This window comes from Puma concolor, chromosome F2, assembly GCF_028749965.1.
Source record: "Puma concolor isolate L17-30 chromosome F2, mPumCon1.1.hap2, whole genome shotgun sequence".
Lineage (NCBI taxonomy): Eukaryota > Metazoa > Chordata > Mammalia > Carnivora > Felidae > Puma > Puma concolor.
In genome coordinates, this window is record NC_141684.1 from 26,622,671 (window position 1) to 26,650,251 (window position 27,581).

At 35.5% G+C, this 27,581-nt stretch overlaps 1 protein-coding gene across 6 annotated transcripts in view; it reads left to right on the forward strand.

Moving 5' to 3' along the window:
- Positions 1 to 27,581, forward strand: part of CSMD3 (CUB and Sushi multiple domains 3) — a 1,257,965-nt gene that overhangs the window by 1,123,071 nt on the left and 107,313 nt on the right. For all 6 annotated transcript variants that reach the window (XM_086695899.1, XM_086695901.1, XM_086695900.1 and 3 more), the window contains 5 exons: positions 10,247 to 10,363; positions 14,039 to 14,248; positions 18,120 to 18,308; positions 18,982 to 19,159; positions 20,267 to 20,412. In XM_086695899.1, coding sequence (XP_086552025.1) covers positions 10,247 to 10,363; positions 14,039 to 14,248; positions 18,120 to 18,308; positions 18,982 to 19,159; positions 20,267 to 20,412 — 840 coding nt within the window. The remainder of the gene's footprint in view (positions 1 to 10,246; positions 10,364 to 14,038; positions 14,249 to 18,119; positions 18,309 to 18,981; positions 19,160 to 20,266; positions 20,413 to 27,581) is intronic.

Genomic DNA, 27,581 nt, shown 5'->3' on the forward strand with positions numbered 1-27,581 from the left:
AATCTGAAGCAGGCTCCAGGCTCTGAGCTGTCAGCACAGAGCCCCCCTTGGGGCTCGAAGTCATGAACCGCGAGATCATGACCTGAGCTGAAGTCGGACATTTACCAACTGAGCCACCCAGGGACCCCAAAAGCATTTAGATTTTAGATTGGATGATATTTTTTAGAAGATATATCTCTTTAGGTGTCAAATAATTTACAAGTCAATTATAATGTCAATTTTATAATTTCAATTATAAAATTATACGTATATAATGCCTATTGTAAAAATTTAAATATATAATGCCAATTATGTGTGTGTGTTATGTGTGTGGGATGTGTGTGTGTATGTATCCAATTAAGTATAAAAAATTGGGAATATAAAAAGGTACAGACAACAAAAAAATGGCATATATATTTTGCTGATATGAAAATAGAGAGTTTAGACCTGTTCATTACTATATCCCCAGTGTCTAGAACACTAATTAATAAATGTTGCTTAAGGAATGATTAAAATAAAGTTTTAGCATGCTACAGTATATGTGTGTGTGTGTGTGTGTGTGTGTGTGTGTGTGTATGAAGAGAAAGAGAGAGAGGTAGAGATACACACACTTTATATATTTTATATATAATATATACTCTTCCTTGACATTAAGTTAGAATAAGGTTCCATACCATAGCATGTTTTCAAAAATTTGATATTAAAAAAATTTTTTACATTTATTTATTTTTGAGAGATAAAGTGAGACAGAGCATAAGTGGGGGGTGGGGGCAGAGAGAGAAAGAGACACAGAATCTGAAGCAGGCTCCAGGCTCTGAGCAAGCATTCAGCACGGAGCTTGATGTGGGGATCGAACCCACAATTCGTGAGATCATGTATCCAACTGAGCCACCTAGACGCCCCACAAACATTTGATATTTAAAATTGCTTCATGGCACACAGCATAGTCTAATTTGTGTGGTTATTTTCTCTTCATAGAGTTTAGGTTTTTGTCTTTCTTTTTTTTTTTTTCTCAAAATATGAAATTTATTGTCAAATTGGTTTCCATACAATACCCAGTGCTCATCCCAAAAGGTGCCCTCCTCAATACGCATCACCCACCCTTCCCTCCCTCCCACCCCCCAAAAACCCTCAGGTTGTTCTCAGTTTTTAAGAATCTCTTATGCTTTGACTCCCTCCCTCTCTAACTTTTTTTTTCCTTCCCCTCCCCCATGGGTTTCTGTTAAGTTTCTCAGGATCCACATAAGAGTGAAACCATATGGTATCTGTCTTTCTCTGTATGGCTTATTTCACTTAGCCTCACACTCTCCAGTTCCCTCCACGTTGCTACAAAAAGCCATATTTCATTCTTTCTCATTGCCACGTAGTACTCCACTGTGTATATAAACCACAATTTCTTTATCCATTCATCAGTTGATGGACACTTAGGCTCTTTCCATAATTTGGCTATTGTTGAGAGTGCTGCTATGAACATTGGGGTACAAGTGCCCCTATGCATCAGTACTCCTGTATCCCTTGGGTAGATTCCTAGCAGTGCTATTGCTGGGTCATAGGGTAGGTCTATTTTTAATTTTCTGAGGAACCTCCACACTGCTTTCCAGAGCGGCTGCACCAATTTGCATTCCCACCAACAGTGCAAGAGGGTTCCTGTTTCTCCACATCCTCTCCAGCATCTATAGTCTCCTGATTTGTTCATTTTGGCCACTCTGACTGGTGTGAGGTGATATCTGAGTGTGGTTTGATTTGTATTTCCCCGATAAGGAGCGACATTGAGCATCTTGTCATGTGTCTGTTGGCCATCCGGATGTCTTCTTTAGAGAAGTGTCTATTCATGTTTTCTGCCCATTTCTTCACTGGGTTATTTGTTTTTCAGGTGTGGAGTTTGGTGAGCTCTTTATAGATTTTGGATACCAGCCCTTTGTCCGATATGTCATTTGCAAATATCTTTTCCCATTCCGTTGGTTGCCTTTTAGTTTTGTTGGTTGTTTCCTTTGCTGTGCAGAAGCTTTTTATCTTCTTAAGGTCCTAGTAATTCATTTTTGCTTTTAATTCCCTTGCCTTTGGGGATGTGTCAAGTAAGAAACTGCTACGGCTGAGGTCAGAGAGGTCTTTTCCTGCTTTCTCCTCTAGGGTTTTGATGGTTTCCTGTCTCACATTCAGGTCCTTTATCCATTTTGAGTTTATTTTTGTGAATGGTGTGAGACAGTGGTCTAGTTTCAATCTTCTGCATGTTGCTGTCCAGTTCTCCCAGCACCATTTGTTAAAAGAGACTGTCTTCTTTCCATTGGATGTTCTTTCTTGCTTTGTCAAAGATTAGTTGGCCATACGTTTGTGGGTCTAGTTCTGGGGTTTCTATTCTATTCCATTGGTCTTTGTGTCTGTTTTTGTGCCAATACCATGCTGTCTTGATGATTACAGCTTTGTAGTAGAGGCTAAAGTCTGGGACTGTGATGCCTCCTGCTTTGGTCTTCTTCAAAATTACTTTGGCTATTTGGGGCCTTTTGTGGTTCCATATGAATTTTAGGATTGCTTGTTCTAGTTTCGAGAAGAATGCTGGTGCAATTTTGATTGGGATTGCATTGAATGTGTAGATAGCTTTGGGTAGTATTGACATTTTGACAATATTTATTCTTCCAATCCATGAGCAGGGAATGTCTTTTCATTTCTTTATATCTTCTTCAATTACCTTCATAAGATTTCTATAGTTTTCAGCATACAGATCGTTTACATCTTTGGTTAGATTTATTCCTAGGTATTTGATGCTTCTTGGTGCAATTGTGAATGGGATCAGTTTCTTTATTTGTCTTTCTGTTGCTTCATTGTTAGTGTATAAGAATGCAACTGATTTCTGTACATTGATTTTGTATCCTGCAACTTTGCTGAATTCATGTATCAGTTCTAGCAGACTTTTGGTGGAGTCTATCCGATTTTCCATGTATAGTATCATGTCATCTGCAAAAAGCGAAAGCTTGACTTCATCTTTGCCAATTTTGAAGCCTTTGATTTCCTTTTGTTGTCTGATTGCTGATGCTAGAACTTCCAACACTATGTTAAACAACAGCGGTGAGAGTGGGCATCCCTGTCGTGTTCCTGATCTCAGGGAAAAAGCTCTCAGTTTTTCCCCATTGAGGATGATGTTAGCTGTGGTCTTTTCATAAATGGCTTTTATGATCTTTAAGTATGTTCCTTCTATCCCGACTTTCTCAAGGGTTTTTATTAAGAAAGGGTGCTGGATTTTGTCAAAGGCCTTTTCTGCATCGATTGACAGGATCATATGGTTCTTATCTTTTCTTTTATAAATGTGATGTATCACGTTGATTGATTTGCAAATGTTGAACCAGCCCTGCAGCCCAGGAATGAATCCCACTTGATCATGGTGAATAATTCTTTTTATATGCCATTGAATTTGATTTGCTAGTATCTTATTGAGAATTTTTGCATCCCTATTCATCAGGGATATTGGCCTGTAGTTCTCCTTTTTTACTGGGTCTCTGTCTGGTTTAGGAATCAAAGTAATACTGGCTTCATAGAATGAGTCTGGAAGTTTTCCTTCCCTTTCTATTTCTTGGAATGGCTTGAGAAGGATAGGTATTATCTCTGCTTTAAACGTCTGGTAGAACTCCCCTGGGAAGCCATCTGGTCCTGGACTCTTATTTGTTGGAAGATTTTTGATAACCAATTCAATTTCTTCGCTGGTTATAGGTCTGTTCAAGCTTTCTCTTTCCTCCTGATTGAGTTTTGGAAGAGTTTGGGTGTTTAGGAATTTGTCCATTTCTTCCAGGTTGTCCAATTTGTTGGCGTATAATTTTTCATAGTATTCCTTGATAATTGCTTGTATCTCTGAGGGATTGGTTGTAATCATTCCATTTTCATTCATGATTTTATCTATTTGGGTCATCTCCCTTTTCTTTTTGAGAAGCCTGGCTAGAGGTTTGTCAATTTTGTTTATTTTTCAGAAAACCAACTCTTGGTTTCGTTGATCTGCTCTACAGTTTTTTTAGATTCTATATTGTTTATTCCTGCTCTGATCTTTATTATTTCTCTTTTTCTGTTGGGTTTAGGTTGCTTTTTCTGTTATGCTTCTATTTCCTATAGGTGTGGCTGTTAGATTTTGTATTTGGGATTTTTCTTGTTTCTTGAGATAGGCCTGGATTGCAATGGATTTTCCTCTCAGGACTGCCTTCGCTGCATCCCAAAGCGTTTGGATTGTTGTATTTTCATTTTTGTTTATTTCCATATATTTTTTAATTTCTTCTCTAATTGCCTGGTTGACCCACTCATTCTTTAGTAGGGTGTTCTTTAACCTCCATGCTTTTGGGTTTTTCCAGACTTTTTCCTGTGGTTGATTTCAAGCTTCATAGCATTGTGGTCTGAAAGTATGCATGGTATGATTTCAATTCTTGTATACTTATGAAGGGCTGTTTTGTGACCCAGTATATGATCTATCTTGGAGAATGTTCCATGTGCTCTCGAGAAGAAAGTATATTCTGTTGCTTTGGGATGCAGAGTTCTAAATATATCGGTCAGGTCCATCTGATCCAATGTCTCATTCAGGGCCCTTGTTTCTTTATTGACCGTGTGTCTAGATGATCTATCCATTTGTGTAAGTGGAGTGTTAAAGTCCCCTGCAATTACCACATTCTTATCCATAAGGTTGCTTATGTTTATGAGTAATTGTTTTATATATTTGGGGGCTCCCATATTCGGCGCATAGACATTTATAACTGTTAGTTCTTCCTGATGGATAGACCCTGTAATTATTATATAATGCCCTTCTTCATCTCTTGGTACAGCCTTTAATTTAAAGTCTAGTTTGTCTGATATAAGTATGGCTACTCCAGCTTTCTTTTGGCTTCCAGTAGCATGACAAATAGTTCTCCATTCCCTCTCTCTCAATCTAAAGGTGTCCTCAGGTCTAAAATGAGTCTCTTGTAGACAGCAAATAGATGGGTCTTGTTTTTTTATCCATTCTGATACCCTATGTCTTTTGGTTGGCACATTTAGTCCATTTACATTCAGTGTTATTATAGAAAGATACGGGTTTAGAGTCATTGTGATGTCTGTATGTTTTATGCTTGTAGCGATGTCTCTGGTACTTTGTCTCACAGGATCCCCCTTAGGATCTATTATAGGGCTGGTTTAATGGTGACGAATTCCTTCAGTTTTTGTTTGTTTGGGAAGACCTTTATCTCTCCTTCTATTCTAAATGACAGACTTGCTGGATAAAGGATTCTCGGCTGCATATTTTTTCTGTTTAACATATTGAAGATCTCCTGCCAATCCTTTCTGGCCTGCCAAGTTTCAAAAGAGAGATCAGTCAGGAGTCTTATAGGTCTCCCTTTATATGTGAGGGCACGTTTACCCCTTGCTGCTTTCAGAATTTTCTCTTTATCCTTGTATTTTGCCAGTTTCACTATGATATGTCGTGCCGAAGATCGATTCAAGTTGCGTCTGAAGGGAGTTTCTGTGCCCCTTGGATTTCAATGTCTTTTCCTTCCCCAGTTCAGGGAAGTTCTCAGCTATGATTTCTTCAAGTATACCTTCAGCACCTTTCCCTCTCTCTTCCTCTGCTGGGATACCAATTATGTGTATATTATTTCTTTTTAGTGTATCACTTAGTTCTCTAATTTTCCCCTCATACTCCTGGATTTTTTTATCTCTCTTTTTCTCAGCTTCCTCTTTTTCCATAATTTTATCTTCTAGTTCCCCTATTCTCTCTCTGCCTCTTCAATCCGAGCTGTGGTCGTTTCCATTTTATTTTGCATCTTGTTTAAAGCGTTTTTCAGCTCCTCCTGACTGTTCCTTATTCCCTTGATCTCTGTAGCAAGAGATTCTCTGCTGTCCTCTATACTGTTTTCAAGCCCAGCAATTAATTTTATAACTATTATTCTAAATTCACTTTCTGTTATATTATTTAAATCCTTTTTGATCAGTTCATTAGCTGTTGTTATTTCCTGGAGATTCTTCTGAGGGGAATTCTTCCGCTTGGTCATTTTGGATAGTCCCTGGCGTGGTGAGGACCTGCAGGGCACTTCCCCTGTGCTGTGGTGTATAACTGGCGTTGGTGGGCGGGGCCACAGTCCGACCTGATGTCTGCCCCCAGCCCACTGCTGGGGCCACAGTCAGACTGGTGTGTGCCTTCTCTTCCCCCTCTCCTAGGGGCGGGATTCACTGTGGGATGGCGTGGCCCGTCTGGGCTACTTGCACACTGCCAGGTTTGTGGTGCTGGGGATCTGGCGTATTAGCTGGGGTGGGTAGGCAAGGTGCACCGGGGGAGCAGGAGGGGCAGGATTAGCTTGCTTCTCCTTAGGTGATCCACTTCAGGAGGGGCCCTGTGGCAGCGGGAGGGAGTCAGACCCACCGCGGGAGGGTTGGCTCCGCAGAAGCACAGCGTTGGGTGTTTGCGCAGAGCAAGCAAGTTCCCTGGCAGGAACTGGTACCCTTTGGGATTTTGGCTGGGGGATGGGCGAGGGAGATGGCGCCGGCAAGCACCTTTGTTCCCCGCCAACCTGAGCTCTGTCCTCCAGGGGCTCAGCAACTCTCCCTCCCTTTGTACTCCAGCCTTCCCGCTTTCCTAGCAGAGCTGTTAACTTATGACCTCCCAGATGTTAAGTCCTGCTTGCTGTCGGAAGACACTCTGTCTGGCCCCTCTGCTTTTGCCAGACTTTGCCAGACAGACTCGGGGGCTCTGCTTGGCCAGCAGGCTGCCCCTCCGCCCCGGCTCCCTCCCGCCAGTCCATGCAGCACGCACTGCCTCGCCGCCCTTCCTACCCTCTTCCGTGGGCCTCTCGTCTGCGCTTGGCTCCAAAGACTCCATTCTGCTAGTCTTCTGGCGGTTTTCTGGGTTATTTAGGCAGGTGTAGGTGGAATCTAAGTGATCAGCAGGACGCACAGTGAGCCCAGTGTCCTCCTATGCTGCCATCTTCCCAGTTCTCCAGGTTTTTGTCTTTCAATATACATTTGTAAGTCTTTTAGCATTCCTTCGTGCATTCTCTAATTGTTTACTTAGAATTGTACCTAAGTAGATTATTTATGTCATTGCATATAACTATTTAAAGCTTGGATAATTTATGCCACATTGCTTTCAGAAGTTTGCATCAATTTAAATACCATCTCAGTATTATATGACAATTTTTATCCTTCTGTATTATTAGCACCAATTATTACTCTTACCAATTTACTAATTTTTTAGGTGAAGTATTGCGTTTTGATTAAATCTACATTTTCATTGTATACTGTTATCAAGAGAAGTATTAGATGGAAGTGATAACTTAATAAAATTTAACTAGGGAGTTTAAATTTCACCAAATAGGAAAAAATTGATATAAAACTGTACGGAATACTTACTAGATGTTGATGCCCATATATCAATATTCACATTTCAGTTAAGATACAATAGCTATGTATGCTCAGTGTATTATTATTTGAGCTTCTGTTTGCTCACTTAGTAAATGGGACAATAAGGTCCACATCATATGGCTATTGTAAGAATTAATTGAAAGAAAGAATGTGTTTAAAGTGTTTAGCACTGAACCCAGAACACACAGGCATTCAGAGTGGTAGCTATTATCATGAAAAATTGCCAGTAACTGAAGCGTCCAATAATGGGGAAGAAATTTTAAAAACAGGAAGTGAGCATTATAATGGAATATTTAATGACATGACCAAAGTTTACAATATATAGTTAAATGTAAAAAGGCTTAAAGCAATTTACTGTAGGAACCTATTTTCATTGTATATACACACACATGTATAAACAAACATACATATATATTTTTCTGCAGAAGAAAAAATATAAAGATAAATAGGTTATCTAGGGGTAGTAAAGTTAGAGAGCACTTTTATTTCCTTTTCTACTCACTTGTTTGTATCCTATAGGTTTTAGACAATAAGTTTGTACTGTATTTGATAGACAAAGTATTTAAAGTGACATCATGGCCACATCATAAGGATAAACAGAAGGCAGGAGGCTGATTCAGATAATGTCCTACAGCTCCAGTCATCATGTAATAAGGTTACAGCCCTGTGAACTGGAAAATAAACAATCTGCCAGATATTCTGGTGGATGGAAGGAAAAATCACTTGAGATTTTTAGGGGATAGAGGCAAATCAGAAAGAAGAATCAAAGATGTTCTTATCTGAGAGGACTATGGTAGTGTTCATCTTGGAGGCTATAGTTGTGTCTTCAACTAAAAGAGTGAAATGGGGCCCAGTAGAGTCTACTGCAGAGCCACTAGCAGGACACAAAGAATTGTCATTAGAGACGTACGTGTGTGGAGATTGCAGAGACAGTGAATGAGTACGCATGAATGTGGAGCTGAAGGAAGATGCATTTTTTGGATTCTTCTTCATGTCTTTCATGACGTGTCATTCTTTCTTTCTCCTTCATGAGTTCTTTGCTCTTCATTTCCTTTCCTTCTTTTCTCCTCTGATTTTGGGATTTAAACTCTAGAGAGGTGAGTAACACAGAGGTTGGGATTTTCAGGTCATATCTAAAGAGATAGAAAGTAGCAGAATCGAAGGGGCAATGAGCAGCTGAAAGATGAGATGTTGAAGGTAATAAAGCAAGAGAGCATCCTTGTACTCTTTTACCCAAAGCTCACAATAAAGCAACACAAACCTACAATGCACTCTTGCCAAAACTAATACATACGTGTGTGTATATATATATATATATATATATATGTTTGCTTCTTTTTTAAACGTTTATTTATTTATTTTTGAGAGAGCATGAACCGGGGAGGGACAGAGAGAGGGGGAGACAGAGACTCCCAAGGAGGCTCCCGGCCATCAGTGCAGAGCCTGACTGACACAGGGCTTGAACTCATGAACCGTGAGGTCATGAGCTGAGCTGAAATCAAGAGTCAGATGCTTATTGACTGAGCGTCCCAGGTGCCCCTTAAAAATATATGGAATGGCCAAAATATTTTCTCTACCACTCATTAATCATCAGACTGTGATAAATATATATGAACAGTCACACTTTAGAAAAAGGAATTTTGGAACATTAATTGTCTCTATATGTTGGAAAATTGCTCTGGTTTAAGGATGGATTAGTGGAGATTTCAGAAAGATAAGAAAGTGTGCAAGTGTCTCTTTAGATCTCAAAGGTAATCACAGTTTGAAAGAAAGGTTTATATGAAGATTGCTATATATTATATATTATATATTGTACATATGACTCCCTGGTAAAATCTATTTGATATAATTCATTCAGTTCACATAAAGATAGCTGTCAAAGGGTTACTGATATACAAAACACGAGTCAAATTTTTACTGAATTTGCTTTTATGATACATAATCTGAAGTTTGAGTATCTTTTGTTTCCTAACAATAAATAAATGAATGAAATCGCAGGTAAGTGTTCTATACAGGTAACTTTAAAACTTGGTGCACAGTCATGAAATTTGATTTTTCATTTCACAATTAACAAATGTATTTTAGTCCTTATATGATCAAATAATAAAAATGTACTTTTAGAGGAAAGAATTAGCTTCTAAAATGCAATGACTCTTTCAATACATGTTAAATAGTTCTATCTAATCACGAACTTGGGTAAGTATCTGTTCTTGTATCTTTTCCTTATTAATAGCAAATCAATATAATAGGGGTCTGAAACAAGCATGTTTATAAACTATGCCTAAATTCTCAAACCTTGTGCATCTTTTAACTTGTTTTGTACTTCCTATTCTTCGTCTAATTCTTTTATGATAAAAGGCGGCCATATCTCAGGTGTGATATGTGAATCCCTTACATATTAACAATAGAAACCATTATTTTTCTTAAAATTCCTTAACCTTCTCACAAAAAGAAGAAGGAGGGAAGGGTGGCAAAATGGTTCCCTCTCTAATACAGTACTTAGAATGGATGTTGTTGGCTAAATTATATCATCGTTGGAATGAATGAATACATCCCTAGAAGTACTTACTGATAAGAAATAAACTGCCTCTGTGGAAAAGGACATATTCTCCTTGTTTGATTGTATTCACTGCACATGAGCTACTTCTTGCTGTGCAATAATTGATTTAGCTTGCATTTATTGCTGAGGAAGAAAGTATGATGTCTTTTAAAGCTATTTTAGAAAATGCATTGTCAATTGATTATATTTGATTACTAGTATGTGGTGTGAATGAGAGTTGACAATATTAACATTTATATCAAACAGTTTTAACTCAGACTTGATTAAGACTTGAAATGATTTCAACTTGTTTTTAATGCCGTAAAGTATTCTGCTGTTCTGGCTGACACGGGACCTCTCGTTTTGTAGCTCAGTGTGGAGGTGCCATGTCAGATTTCAGCGGTGTGATCCTCAGCCCTGGGTTTCCTGGAAACTATCCCAGCAGTTTAGATTGCACGTGGACAATAAAGCTGCCCGTAGGTTTTGGTATGTATATTAAAAGCATATGAAAGAGTTTTCCGTATCATTAATGCATCCCTAGAAAGAAATATCAATGTGTAGTAAACACTCACAAATTATAGTTGACTTTGGCAGTTATATCAGTTAAGCAGTAAGATTTGGATTGCTTGAACCTTTCACTTGAAATACTAGGATAATTGAAAGCATATGGGCATTTTCTAATTTTATAGTTACATGATAGACAGATAGATAACTTTATGATACTTTCCAGTTGATTTGTATGGATTTAGCCTGATTTAGATGTGTGTGGCAATAATAAATTCAATGTGAGTTTTTATGTATAATTATTTTGTAACTCTCTTCTTGTCATTGGAACCGAGTAGTATATAGATAAATTATTTTCTAGTAATTTATTGAATTTGTCTATTTTTTTTTTGAGAGAGAGAGAGCAAGCAGGAAAGGGGCAGAGGGGAGAGAGAGAGAGAGAGAGGGCAAGAGTCCTAAGCAGGCTCCACACCTGTCACGGAGCCTTGATGTGAGGCTCAATCTCATGACCATGAGATTATGACCTGAGCTGAAATCAAGAGTCAGATCCTTAACCGACTGAGCCACCCAGGCATCCCTGAATTTATATAATATTCATTGCAAATAAGTAAGATTTTACATTTGAAAATAGTATAAAATTTCTAATTTGGGGTTTATAACCCAGGTAGTTGTATACTACATTGTATAGCATTTCATAGATTCTTTCTCACACTTCTATCACCAATATATTCTCATGTAGCTCCATATCACACGGGTCTGTATATGCTAAGTAGAAGTAATAGATGGATGATAGACTTGTTTATTAAATCACAGAAGAGGAGGATGGGTAGACTCCCTGTGAAGCACCCACAAACTTTGTGGATTTCGAGCAATTAAGAAATTCTGTACTATCTCACTTATTGCGGACTGAATTTAGTACCTCATTGCCCAAAGACATCTATGGTCTCAGAATAAAAATTTGTATTTAAATATTTTACATAACTAAATATTTTACATAAATTCACAGAAAACTCGTTTTGACAATTCCTTACTGAATACGTATTATAATCCAAGTACAATGCTAAGCTGGGAATAAAATGCATAGTGAAATAGACTTTGTACCTTTCCCCAGATAAGTTACAGTATAATAAGGAGACAGATAGACAAATATGTTATTACAATAAACTATAATAAAGAACATAGGATTGCAATTATTACAGATATCCAGCTTCATCCAGGAAATGCAGAAAAGTCTTGTTAGAAGAATGATTCCTAAATTGTGACTTTATAGATAAGAATCAGCCCAACAAACAGGGTCAGTCTATGGGGGATAGAAATTCTAGGTAAACAGAGTGACATGGAAAGATGCAGATGAAAAACTAAAGAAATTCCACAATAAAAAAAATTCTCTCTTAAAAATAAAAGATTATTCTGGCTACAACATGGGAACTCACTCTGAAGTTATAGGCAAATTCTGTGTCCATTCATTGAACGACAATAACAATGCTAATGAATAATAAGTTTGAACCTGTATGGTTATTTTTATGTGTCTTTTACCAGTCACTTAAGAGGACTCATCCAAGTTGCTTATGGAGCTAAATGAATTATTTTAAAATAAATTATTAAGCATATTTTATTAGAGTCATCATATCACCTTACCTTTTGTTAATACTTCCTTGATTTTATTTTTATTTTTATTTTTATTTTTTTTAACGTTTATTTATTTTTGAGACAGGGAGAGACAGAGCATGAACAGGGGAGGGTCAGAGAGAGAGGGAGACACAGAATCCGAAACAGGCTCCAGGCTCCGAGCTGTCAGCACAGAGCCCGACGTGGAGCTCGAACTCACGGACCGCGAGATCATGACCTGAGCCGAAGTCAGACGCTTAACCGACTGGGCCACCCAGGCGCCCCAATACTTCCTTGATTTTAAAAACCAAGTTCATTAAAATTAAAAGTAATACACATCTCTATTTTAGAAATGAAAACATTAGAGACTTTCTGATTTGATTACATTTAAATAATGCCACCATTTTCTTTGAGTTTTGGTTAAATCAAAAATTAGTTCTAATGTATTTCAAAAAGGTACTTTGTAATTTTTGGAAAGAAAATTGAATATATTTTAAAATTAAAGGAGCAGTTTTTTTACATCCCTAAAACACTTGTTGACAAAATAATTTTTGAAAAGGAGGCTCAGGGGAAGTGTTTAGAAAAAATATGCAATTCTTGGAACCTCACGTATTAAGGTAGTATGTTCAAATTTCCAAGAATTTGTATAATTGTACAGAAACTTGTTTAAAATTTTAAAGCCTAGGGGCGCCTGGGTGGCACAGTCGGTTAAGCGTCCGACTTCAGCCAGGTCACGATCTCGCGGTCCGTGAGTTCTAGCCCCGCGTCGGGCTCTGGGCTGATGGCTCAGAGCCTGGAGCCTGTTTCCGATTCTGTGTCTCCCTCTCTCTCTGCCCCTCCCCCGTTCATGCTCTGTCTCTCTCTGTCCCAAAAATAAATAAAACGTTGAAAAAAAAAATTAAAAAAAAAAAAATTTTAAAGCCTATTGTGAATGTTTCCCAAATGTACTTGCCTATAAAACTTTTTCCCCATGTGACAATATCTTTTGGTGGCACTCTTTTTCCAGGAACAAAACGTGACGTTAGGTGAGAACTCCAGTGTAATCATTCAGAGCAAGAGTCCAAGAGCCAGGGGGTCTGAGTTTGAATTTCAGCACTTTTAGGTCACTGTGTAATTTAGCATATTGGTTAGCTTCTCTGTGCCTCAGTTTCCTCATTCTCATGAGTACCTGTGAACATTAAATAAATTAGCACTTAAAGAAATAAAATAAATACATAAACACTTAAAAGAGTGTCTAGCAAACACTCGATAAATGTCAGATTTTATTACTAACAAGGTGGAGAATGATAGTTGTAGTAAAAATACCCTCTAATTCTCTAAAATTGAGTATTAATTGAATTAAGCGAACATACCTCAGTGAGGCTTTTCTTTTTTCCATCTCAGAGACCTTTCACTATCTCACATTTGTATGTTTACAAAGATAGTGAGACGACATTGCAATATGACAGCATATAACAATGATCACTAGATTTTATTGAGACTAGTATATAAAAATCAGAATTATATTCTGATAAAATAGTAAAGAGCATGTACATAAATACATGCCTCAAAATGATATGTTGAGTAAGGTAATGTATCTCCTGTAGATGAATGACTAAATTCTAATGCAATTGTGGAGTTTGATTATGTTAATAAATAAAAACTGCAATCATACTTTGGCTTCAAATTGGACTATTACAAAATGCATATTTACTGAATGACTTTTTACTTTTAAAAATTGCTTGATACAATTTTAAATGGCATTAAAGAGTAAGAAAGCCATTTTTTTTATTGGTTTTTGCTATGGCAACATTATAGTAAAGTGAAAGAGCTATTCCCATGTGACAAGTAGTGGGCATTTGAGAGCAGTATTCTGTTACTTTGAACTATGGCAAAGCTAATTGCCCTAGCAAACAGCAAACCCATGGCCCAGATCTTGAGAGTATGGCTCTTAACCTGAAAGGAAACATATAACTACAGTATTTGAGTGTGCTTTGTGCATATGTGTGTGTGTGCACGTATTTAATCGGATAAAGCAATAAAGTACTGTTATTTGTTTTTCTTTTTTAGGTGTACATCTACAGTTTGTAAATTTCTCTACAGAAACCATACATGATTATTTGGAAGTAAGAAGTGGATCATCAGAAACTAGTACTGTTATTGGCCGACTGAGTGGTCCTCAAATACCATCTTCCCTATTTAGTACGACTCATGAGACCAGTTTATATTTTCACAGTGACTATTCACAAAACAAACAAGGGTTCCACATTGTATACCAAGGTGAGAGTAATAGCAAAAAGTAAAAGCTTATTTAGCTCCAAACTGACTATTAGCAATCTAACTATTTTCTATATTCTGTTTTAGAAAGAGAAAGGAACCTACACTAAGTCAAGCCTCAATTAGGCAGATGTTTTTAATATTGCAATTTTTGGGCAACTGTATAGGGGAGATGATGTCTGTCTGAGCCCTTGGAAAATTCTAAGCATGAAAACAGGATTCAATTGCTCTAAATATACAATTAAAATAAGCAAGCCAAGGCAAGGCAGTTAAGCAAGGCAAGCTGGATATCAAAGATGTAACTTTGCTCATATATTAAAATAAGCATATTGAAAGATATTTTGTAGTACTCATGCAATCTTTGTAAAATTATTTTCTTTCTACTTCATCATGATAGAATATGGCATTCCTTCATTCCATTCCATTTCCATGAGTATATAAAATAAATACTTTGACAATCATATTATTTTAGTCCTATTTCTATTATAAAATTGCTGCATAACCCTTGGCAAGATTATTACCCCTTTTGAGTAGAGACCCAGCCTCAAGTGTTAACTCTCCAGATCCAATCTAAAATAGACTAGAGCTCCACTCCATTACTTTATTTGCATGATGGAGTTAGTAATAGTACGTCCCAGATTAATTGTTTTGTTGTATATGATGAAATTAATTTGAAATATGTGCCATGATATATACCATTAGTAAATATTTAGTGCATTTTAGCTATGTTTATTATTATATTATTTCAGATTTTTTTAAGTCTAGTATTTAAAATTAAATATTTAAAGTTGTATTTTATGCAATGTAGTTCCAATGACTACAATTTTTAATCATAATATAATTACATCTCACAATAATATATATCAATAATATATAATATGTTATATATTATATGTTGGTATAATATATTATATATTATATGTTGATATAATATATCAATAATAATATCACAATTAATTACATCTCTGCCATAATTATTAAAGTATTATATGAGCATGTGACACTTTTGGATATGAGCTCCACAAGAGCAGGCATCTTTGTCATGTTCATCGATGTATCTCAAGTGCCTAGAATAACAGTAAGAGCACAACAAATATTTACTGAATAAAAGTAGATACCCCAAAGGAAATTTAAGAATAGTTAAAATAGGGGCGCCTGGGTGGCGCAGTCGGTTAAGCGTCCGACTTCAGCCAGGTCACGATCTCGCGGTCCGTGAGTTCGAGCCCCGCGTCAGGCTCTGGGCTGATGGCTCAGAGCCTGGAGCCTGTTTCCGGTTCTGTGTCTCCCTCTCTCTCTGCCCCTCCCCCATTCATGCTCTGTCTCTCTCTATCCCAAAAATAAATAAACGTTGAAAAAAAAAAATTAAAAAAAAAAAAAAAAAAAGAATAGTTAAAATAGAACATCCAACTACATGGTTCTAAAATAATTACAATTTGCATTGTGCTTGCATACATAATTTAAGAGCACAGGATCACACATCATCCTTTACATAAAATAGAAATCATTTCTGCCCACCTCTCAGTGCAGAATCAACCATGTTCCCAAGGAATTTAATTATTTCAAAAACAGTTGGGCAACTGATTTAAGTTTCTTATTTGCTGCTAGAAGACACAGAGCTATATTTGTAGTCCCTCTCTAGCAGGTGTTCAGGGCCTTAAGCCAAGCACTTTGTTACTTCACCTTAAACCAGGCTTTGTCTTCTTTTTTCCTGCCTTCTTTTTCCTGCTGCCTCTCAAAACAATGCTCTCATCTGAATGATGTAAAACTAGAATTTGAACTTTACTAACTGCATTTTTCAGTCAATGTGCCCTTGAAAAAAGATTCATTAATTGGATAATAAAAGCATAAAAGATATAGAATTTTTACTATTATTGATATAATATTAATATTTTTGACATGAGCCATAATGTGTTAACAATGATCACTAAATATTGTGAATTATATTGAATTTTAAAACTATCTCTTCTTTAATGCATTTATATCAGTTGAGTTAATAGCATTTTTGAGAAATAGGTTAATTTATACAGATTCAAAGAATCAATGTTACTTTTGGATGATTTTGTGATTAGCTTTTAAGAACTTTCTGAATTTTGGAAATAAAGAATATCATACAATTCAGTATATTTTTCTACTGAAAAAATGGCTGCCAAGATTAATATTTTACTGGCAACATTATTGTGATGTTAAGCCCCCTATTGTAAATTTTATGGGGTGAGAACTTTTTCCTGAAAATTTAAAATCTATCCTATATTTCCTTATTAAGGCAAAAAGCTTAGGAAATAAAATGTTATAGAAGTTATCACAGGATTATATATCTGTCTGAGTCTTATCCTACCCCAAAGTATCTAATTACCTAAATTTATTGTGATACTCTTTCGCATATGGAAGTCAAATCATTATATTGTATACCTTAAACTCATGCAACACTGTATGTCAATTATATCTTAATAAAACTGGGAAAAAAAACCCTTTTAAACGTGAGAAAGGGTTTATTTAGTAGAATAACAAATTCTGACTCCTAATCATCAAATAATACACATTTGTCTTAAACTGGAATGACTCCTTTGGCTTTGATATTTGTGTGTGTGTGAAATATGAATTCAAATAAAAAAGACAAAGAATAAAAGCACTTAACATATTAAATGGATTGTTTATTAATTCTGAAATATCTACTTTTAAAATTTGAGTTATATTTTTAGTAAACAACTTAAGGTTACATATTCAAGTATAAATGCGGTTTTGATTTGGGGAATTTAGAATTCAATGGTCAGGAGCAAAATATTTCTGACCACTGATAATTTAAATTTTATTAATTACAATATAATTTTGAACTTCTTGAAAACAAAATCCCAAATATTAATAATATTGATATGAGTATATGAATATTTATGCTGTTTATAGTTTCAAAATTTATTTAGTAATGCTTATTAAACACCTACCGTGTAAAAGGCAATGGACAAAACTTTTAGTATATAGTGATAAATATAATAGGAGCTTTGATTTCATACAGAGTGTAGTACAAGAGAAGTATGAACATATAAACATGCAGTTATACTAAGCCAAAAATATCATGATAACTGAAATATAAAATTTATATTAGAAGGAAATGTGTTTCCTAATATTTTATCTTATTAAATAACTTATTTGGAGAAATTGAACAATGGATATTATGGTTTGTTTGTTTTTTTTTTTTTTTTTTTTTTTTTTTTTATTAAAATTTTTTTTTTTAACGTTTATTTATTTTTTTGGGACAGAGAGAGACAGAGCATGAACGGAGGAGGGGCAGAGAGAGAGGGAGACACAGAATCAGAAACAGGCTCCAGGCTCTGAGCCATCAGCCCAGAGCCCGACGCGGGGCTCGAACTCACGGACCGCGAGATCGTGACCTGGCTGAAGTCGGACGCTTAACCGACTGCGCCACCCAGGCGCCCCTTGTTTGTTTTTTTTTAAAGAAAAAATAGTATAATTTTAAAAAGTCTCAGAATTAGGCTTACACATATGTCTATTCTATTCTGTGTACATGCAATGTAACCACGAAGCAATTGCATTCTATGGATAGGAATTAGAATATGTCTGATTAAAATTGTACGAGTAACTTACATTTTCATTAAAAGTTATAATTTAGATAGGTTGCATAAATGGGTGGAGCAACTGAATGCATTTCTATGAATCGTACTAACATTTTAAATATGACAATTATAGACACAAGAAGTTTATATCTCACTGCCATTGACATCACTTATTATAAATCTGAATTACTATTTATAACCAACAGCAGGCAGTGCTGCATTCATTTTGCAAGTTGCAAATAGTACCCATCTGTGGTATTCCGATATTCAGCAACGAAAACAGTTTTCCTTTTTCCCTTTTCCAGCCTATCAGTTGCAAAGCTGTCCTGATCCACGCCCGTTTCGAAATGGTTTTGTAATTGGCAATGATTTTACTGTGGGTCAAACTATTTCATTTGAATGTTTCCCTGGATACACACTAATTGGAAATTCAGCTCTCACTTGCCTTCATGGAGTGAGTCGTAACTGGAATCATCCACTTCCAAGGTGTGAAGGTATGCTTCTAACTTGAAGCTATGTTTTAGGTGATATCATCTGTGTTTCATAATTTTTGTCTTGGCACTCTATTTTGTCTTCCTTTTCAAATAGCATGTTAAATGTGTAATCTTTCTTTCAGTTGAGAATTAGAGTCAGGTCAAAACCCTGAAGGCTCCAAAATGAATAACTGATTTTATCATTATTGGCAGGAATTCTAACCTTCTCCGTTAGAAGTGAAAATACAGTTGATGAACACTTCAGAGCTTCTCCTGTGTCTCTCTGAGTGCGTGTGCCTGTATTTAATAATCATTCTTATACAAGCCAATAATGCAGCTATCGCTACTGAATTTGGGCTCATTTTCTCTAAAAATCCTTTTGAATAAAAAGGACTTGAACCTTTTATAAGGCTTTGTATGTATACACGATATGAGATGAAAGTTGAACAGCAGAAAATCTAGTTTACTAGTCTAAGAATAGTTAGTGGTAACTATATAGCATACCTCACATTGAAAAATAAATAAAAGCAGATTATATGCATGTATTGCCAACCTCATTTTATATACTTTAACTGGGATGAAACATAACACAGATATATTTTATACTGCTTGAGAGATGCAATGTTTGCCTTTTTCTCTATCATCAGTTTATTGTTATTTTATTTTAACATTTTTGTGTGTGTCTTTTCTGTAGCTCTTTGTGGAGGAAATATAACTGCAATGAATGGCACCATTTATTCTCCTGGGTATCCTGACGAATATCCTAACTTTCAAGACTGTTTTTGGCTTGTAAGAGTACCCCCTGGGAATGGAATCTACATCAATTTTACTGTGCTTCAAACAGAACCAATCTATGATTTCATTACTGTATGGTAAGCCAGCACCATTGTTGTTGATTGATTCAACTATATATAATGGTGAAACAAGGTAGGAATGAAAACATATCACAATCCTCTGCACACACTGCCATCTGATATTTGAATTGGTGTGAGTAACCGAGGGTGACAGTGTGTGGTTTGTAGAATGAGACAAACAAGAGAAATAGGTTTTGGCTTATTTGCCCATGAAGTAGCTAAACACTTAGAACAAAAATTTTCATGGGTGAAAAAAGATGGAAAGTTATTATGAATAGCAGAATAAATGTAAGATAAGCAAGTTCTCTATAACACCAGTGAAATTTAAAAGCCTATGTTCAAATCATAATTAGTTAATGAATGAATTTGTATTATAATTTGTTATAGAATGGTATCTTTGCATTATAATTATCCTGTTAATGAAAAATCTTTATTTAAAAATATATTATAAAGAGAACGGGTTGCCTGGGTGGCTCAGTTGGTTGAGCTTCTGACTTCAGCTCAGGTCATGATCTCACGGTTTGTGGATTCGAGCCCCATGTTGGGCTCTGTGCTAACCGGTTGCTCGGAGTCTGGAGCCTGCTTCAGATTCTTGTGTCTCCCTCTCTCTCTGCCTCTTCCCCGCTCATACTCTGTCTCCGTCTCTCAAGGATAAATAAACATTGAAAAAAATTTTTTAAATTAATAAAATATGAAGAAAATCTCTACATTAATTCTTGACAATTGGTTACAGAACTACTTAGATGAGTCTAAGATTCCTTCCAAATGTAATAGTCTTTGTTTCTCAAGATTATTTTGAAGAAAATAAAAGGAGGGCAAAACTCAAGTGTTTGGAACGAAATGGGTTGTGGCAAAAAAAGTAAAAAAAAAGGACAATGTAATTGGTTACAACTAATATGGATGCATTTTATTTCGGCAAATATGTGATGTATTTTTATACTTTACATTTTTAGATATATTATTACCTAAATAAACATAAAATGTACCAATATGATCTGGCCCTCATTGGGTATTTCACCTCTTGTCTCTTTATCATTTCATAAGTAATACTTTCTTCAAATCTTGTGCAAAACTTCCTTAAAAAAAAATCTCAATCTCTTTCTCTTCTGTCTCTCTCTCTAACAGGGATGGACCAGACCAAAACTCACCTCAGATTGGGCAGTTTAGTGGCAATACAGCTTTGGAATCAGTCTATAGCACTTCAAATCAGATTCTAATCAAATTTCACAGTGATTTCACAACAAGTGGCTTTTTTGTGCTCAGTTATCACGGTTGGTATTATCTAAGAGTTTCTATTTTAGTTGACACTATTTCAATTTAAAACTGTCCTGGAAAAATTGAGTGTAATATATATTTAACCAATGATTGAAAAGGTATTAAAATTTGACACTTTTTTTTTAATCATTTCAAACACATTTACTTGCAAAGAATGACCTCGTCTAAACGTTTAGGGGCATTAAAATGTGAGCAAATGGAAATAGGAAATAAATCAGTCAGTAATTACTCAGTAGAAAATAATCATTTTTGTGTGGAAACCAATAAAAGAGAGCCAGCTGTTCATATTTTATTGCATGTAATTTTCAGACATCAATAGATTTTTCAATACAAAATGTTTAATCTATTCAACCTGCTGTGAGTCTTTCTAAAAATAGCATCCAATATCTTTATGCTTTGGATAATATTATTCATTTATACTCTTATTTCAAAACCGTTTCTATTCTAGAATCTTACAGTTTTAAGTGACTATTCCAGATCATTAAGTTCATAGCTTTTACTCCTGTGAAATAATTTATGAAGAGTTTCAATTTTAATTCTTTTTATAGATTTATTCTGGGTCCTCTCTTCATAACATTAACCTTTTGAAAGAACATTTAGATGGTTGACAGAGCTTTTTAAAAAAGTTCCTTTTATCTCAAATTGACTGTATTCCATTATAAATAAGAAAATGTTTATTCCTAAGGCTAAACCCTTTCTCTGCTATGACCATAGTTCCATAAAGCACTTTCTGCTTCATGATTTTGTCAGACCAACTCCCTGTGTAACCAACAGGATCCGTAAGCTACTGTATTACATTTATAGAAGCTATGTAAAAATTTGATAGATGAACATGTGCTTTGTCTTATTATATTAATATACAATGCAATATTTTCATCTTTTTTAATACAAAATAAGAAAGCCTTTGATATTCAAAGCTTATATTCCATGAAAAATACCTTAATTCAAGTATGGTTATACTCAAAGATATTTAAAGCCCATCGGGTCTAGAAATAGAGAATAGACAGAAAATACTTGTTTGCTTAATTTCAGCATTTACCAGGCAGTAAATCGTATACAGTTTGTGCATTGTTAGTGGCTCACAGCTGTCAGAGCTGCATGTACACTCTGGCATTGGCCAATTAGAAAGTGAGGAATTCTGGGGCACCCAAGTGGCTCAGTCAGTTAAGCATCCAACCCTTGATTTCAGCTCAGGTCAGAACTTGATCTCACAGTTCATGAGTTTGAACCCCTGTTAGGCTCTGTGCTGACAGTGCAGAACCTGCTTGGGATTCTCTCTCCCTCTTTGTTCCTCCCCCACCCAGGTGTGTGCACTCTCTCTCTCTCTCTCTCAAAATAAATGGATGAACTTAAAAATATGGAAAGGGAGGCATTCAGTGAGATAACTTTTATTCAACGTGTTAATTTTTTTAAGAACTCATTTGTCTTAGTTTTTTTTTTTTTTTTTTTTTTTTTTTTTCTGAATTGGTCATTGATGCTGACAGTATGTAGGTACAGTCTAAGGCTACAAAAGTAGCTTTATTACTTTGATAGATAATATTAACCTGGGAACTGATACATTAAATAATAGTTAAGGTCAAAAGATGAATTGTTGCTGAACTGTATTTTGTACCTGTTTTTTTCTCTTCAGGGGACCCTGCATAAATTTCTATTATTTTGTGTGCTGCCTGAACACGTACTAAAGAAGGAATTATTCATTGATAAAATCTGAATATCCATAAGATTAGCTCTATAGAGAGCATAAATTCTTATAAAACTTTGGAGGTGTTTCACAGGAGAAATATTGCCAAAGAAAAAGACGTCTTTGTGCGTGTGTGTGTGTGTGTGTGTGTGTGTGTGTATGTGTGTAGAAAATATAAGGATGACTGAATGTCACACACAGAATATAAAGTGAATTTACATGGACATTTACATGAATGTCTATACATATATTCTCATTCCAAAATATGTTTCACTTGATTTTTAGAACTAATTTTTGAGTCATGTACAATATAAGAGAATTAGCTTAGGGACAAGGAAGATCAAATATTCATTCAGCACTTTGTTTTCCAGTTGACTTTGGACAAGTTACTCTTTGGCTTTTGCTTTCTTCAGTTGTAGAACAACGTGGTGGGATTGCTGACAGGCTGAATGAGAGACTAACTCTAGAGAGAGAAATTACTCCAATACAGCAATATATTAGGTTGAACTATATTAAATTATTGGTCAAAAAATGCTGAATATTTGGCACATTTGTAGAGCTCAACCCAAGTAAGTGCTGTCATTGTTAGTATTATCAGCATGAGATTGCGGCCATGTTAGGAAACTGCAGGCAATGGATACTATACAGTTACCATAGTGCCCGGCAGAGTTAATGTTCAGTAAATGTTCCTTTCCTCAGCATATCTTATCTCACATTTTAGATTTTGTAATAGAGGGCTTATATTTATGTTTATACATTAAATTTCATAATACGGCACGACTGCCAGAGCCTAGAAAACCCGCCATTGAATCAACATCCCTGGGAATCTTACCTAAACCTCAAAATAACCTTGAAATTTGAGAATGTAGCCAGGGTTCATGTTAAACATTGACAGATGTCTTCCATTCCACCCTCCTTAGTAGGATAATTTTCCTAAAGCACTGCTTTCATTCTGACTCTCCTTTTCAAGATCACGGGATCCCTACATTAAATCAAATATAAAGCTACCCTATAATCCAGTTCAATGAATCTTTCTCCGCAGTGCGTGCCGGCCCTGAGTACAATCAGATTGGTTCTCGTGCTGCCTCCTCAGCTCCCATTCCTAAATGATTTCTTAGTCATATTCAGTTCTTTTTGTCTCCCTCTCTTAAGTTCCATATCCCCCACTTCTTGGTAATTCCAACTCATAGGGATCTTAACCACCTTCCAAATTATTGCACTTTTCTTACCAAACTTTTGAGAACTTAATTACATCATGGTGTATTCTTGCAAGTTTAATAATATTGAGTACTTTTTCGAGGACATAGATCACATTTATGCTTCCTAACCTTTTTATATTTTTATTACTGAGTGATTATATTTTAGTGCTACCGTGGGAAGTGTGAGTTCAAATTCTTTTTTTTTAAGTTGAGTTTGAGGTGTATTACTTAGAACTTTTAAAGATTATTTTATGATCATGAAGATGAGTGCATATTTTCATTCACAGAAACAAAAAAGATGACTGTTTTCAAACTACTATTAATATAATTAATACAATATAATATGACTACAAATATAGTATTTGCTTCCCAAGCCCATTTTAGGTAGCTATGACTCAGTGCCAAAATGAACTCCATAACAGTCAAAATATTGGTCAAGTTGTTGAGTAATTTGATAAGTAAACCAGGGAGGTTATACACTATTTAACACTTATTTTAAGCTGATTAAGTCTATCTAAGCTTAGAATGGTTTACTCCCCAATTCAGTTTTCTTTAAACTCTGTTACTGATTTAATAGCTCCTTATGTTATGCCCTACTGTAAGTCAGAAGTGGTCTTCTTAGGACTTGTGTATTTATTTTATAAATTTGACACATTAATCTTTTCATATACTTTCTTAAGATCACACTGATCAGTTAGGCTTTATTTATTAATGTATTTTGAATATATTTGAAAAGAGTAAAAATGAGATTTTCCCCCTACCCTGACTGCCTTTATGACATTCAGCCAGCCATCTGTCTTTTATAAAATATCACCTTCATAAAACCTTTCATGATCAAAAATAACATTCATAAAAAGCTTTGAAAAATGAAAGTTCTGTGCAGTGAAAAAATAGGACAGGTGTAAATGTTGAGGCACTTTATCTCAGATATCATATTTCTTTTTTATCTGAGAAATGTTTTTGTGTCTCTATTGCTGGGATTGTAATTTGCTAAAGTAAGAGCTAAATTTTCTTGATATCTGCCGTAGAGTCAAGATGTGTTTGGCTTATAACAAATAATAACAATATTCAGTCCTAATCAGTGGCTTCCTAAAAGTAAATTACACAAAACTGGTTTTAACTGCATTGTTTTTGCAGACACTGACTTTCCATATCAATCACAATAATAGTAATAGCTACCATTTACTGAAAACTTAATATGTTGGATACTCAGCTAGCTACTTTTCATGTATTATTGCCAATTTTTGTGATAGTTTTACAAAGTATTATTACCCCCATTTTAATAATGAAAGAACTAAAAGAAAAAAAAATTAACCTACACCAAACTAGAGAACTAATAAATAGAAGAGCTGCCTGGAATTCAAAATAGTTTCATCAGACCCCAAAGAATGACCTCTTTTTAAATAATGACGACAGCATTATCAACAATAAAAATAGCTAAAATATATAGAATTCTTACTAAATGCCACACAATGTCCTAAGCTGGTATTGCCTGACACATAGGTTATATTTATAAATTTTTTAAATGTTTATTTATTTTTGAGAGAGAGACAGAATGCGAGTGGGACAGGGGCAGAGAGAGAGGGAGACACCGAATCTGAAGCAGACTCCAGGTTCCGAGCTGTCAGCACAGAGCCCAATGCGGGGCTCGAACTCACGAACCATGAGATCATGACCTGAGCCGAAGTCGGACGCTCAACCAACTGAGCCACCCAGGTGCCCCACACATAGGTTATATGTAATGGTAAATCAAATTTTTCTTTAAAAATTCAGCCCACGTGATTTTCATTTTTAGCCAGGTAATAGGTCATCTCATTTTCTAGAAGATAACTCTCCTAATTGAAACTTAGAACTTCAAAGCTCTTAGTGCTTCTCTTCTTCAGGACCTACAAACTAATAAAAACATGTAGGTTTATTGCAACTTAGTATGTTCTTTACAGTTTCCAAAATGTGCTATAGTCACTGTGTGAAGAGAAGATAGTTTTTATTGGGTGTCTGACTTATGGCAACCAAACAACTAGGAAACTATAGTATAGCCAGAATATATATTTATTCATTTAAAACTGAAGGTAGTATTATTACACTTAAATCTATTATCCAGGGCATCACTTTTTCTAACATCAGAATATTAGAGGCCCTCACTTTATACACAGATGACTTTCTTAATAAGCATAATAGAATTCAATTTATATTGTCTGTTGTTTTCCATTATTGGCACAACTGTAAAAGAATGAGTTGATTATATATCGGCTTCCAGATAATTTTTAAGAAATGTATTTAAAAGGCTTGTAATGTCTTTTAGGTCATCTTTTAAGTTTCTGTTGCCTTTACAATAAATGCTGCATTTAGGGAAAGTATATTTAACTCCACAAAGTCCCATCCTAAAAGAGACCGCTGCAGGTATAAGGACACATTTTATATAAAACATAAATCACCGTTGCTTTGAACTATGTGACCCCTTTGGCTCACACAACCTAAAGACCTGACCTCCTTTCATATGTCAGTAGATAGAGCATTGAACTCAAAGTGTTTCATTGTTTGATATCTGGAGAGCATAGGGGGTTTGGACATCATACAATATTATATATATATATATATAGGTGAAGAAACTAAAAAACCAAACTGATGAAACCATTTTGAGGAAAAGATAATACCATACTAAGGGACTAAATACTAAGGGACTAAAATCATGCCAAAATTGCTTACTGTATTTTGACATTTGGCTTTATGTGCACACCCATTGATAAGTTGTAGCATTGATTTTGTATGATGAGTAGGTTTATTTGTTTACTGTAATGAGTGAGACAACACACCATGAGGGACTCTGTGGTGCCCCAGTAAAGAGGGTATTAGGAGAGGCTTGTTACAGGAGTTGGGCTGTGTAAGATGGTTCTGGAAGGTTCAAGGAAGCACGATTTATCTCTGGATTGGGTGTTGTTAGAAAATTGGAGACGTTCTATAATTGGATGTCTTGGTACTTTTTTTTTTCTAGAAGGTGGAAGGAATGGAACATACCTGGAACAATAATTGGTATGGAAGCAAATTTGCTCATATTAGCTGAGATGGAAGTCTCTTGGTCATTTTGGCAGTTTGGATAGTGTTGTTATTTTTTGTTGTGCTCAGACATAATTATGGAAACGTCTTCTTTTTGTCTTGTTCCAACAAGGTCAAAGAGTTGTCATGTCTGATGCTAGATGTTAGTGAAATTGTTATTGGTCAACAGTGGAAAGTCAGGGCCTGTCAATTAGAGCCAGGCCAGTTCGAAGCTGAGAGAACACCTGAGCTGTGTGTTTTGTTTGTTTGTTTGTTCTATTTTCAATATGCAGGGTAGTTTATGATAGTTAATGATAGCTTATAGCATCTTTGTTTAAAGCCAAAAGCAAAGCAAACAATGGTGGTGAACAGGGAGAGGAAAATAGAGACTGACAAAGATCAAATGATAATGCTGATGTGTTCTGTTTTCTACTGATGTGCCAGGTGACTCAACTACATAGAGAAGAGATCCTTGGCATATCACTCTGCAGATTCTAATGAGCTTAGTACTAAGGCAAGATATTTTCAATGAGCTATCTGAATATTGGGAACTTAATTCATACAGCAGATATTGAAACATTTTGATTGATAATTCAGGACACTTCCTAATAGTTTTGTTTACTATACTTCTGTTATTCCATCTCTAAATAAATACCAGGAGCGACTTCTTATTCATTCTTTTCTCATGATAGGGACTTATTCAGTCTCAACTCTAAATCCAGACATGAGTCATTTGCTCCTGATTTCTAAGATTCTTCCTTATATAGGCAGAGAAACAAACTGATTGTAAAATATTAATGGAGTAAAAGTGATATTTGTAAGTAATTTAAGCACTGCTAAAACTTTCCTGTATGGTTCTTGTCAACTTGCTAGCAGATTTTCTCCAAGATGGAAAAAAATGTGTGTATTATTTTTCTCACTTAATTAGAACTTGGAAGTATTTATTTTAAATACTCCTAACCCTTCTTTCAAGTGGGTCTGCTTTAATTTACTTTACATAACTTTTGAAATAACATTGAAAAATGTGCATAACTGAACATATCCTTATCAATGCTTTTCCTCCTCCAAATCTTCCCTAAATCATGAAATTATTGTATTTCAATTAACCTGAGTCACCATGAAGCTTACCAGTGGTTAGACAGAGCTTAGAATTTATAAGGGAACAGAGAAAATTGTCATTTTTTCCTCTGTAAGAGATACTGTGTTGGTACTTGGCAGAAAGGTTGCACACTTGTGCTTTTTTGGTTTAGAG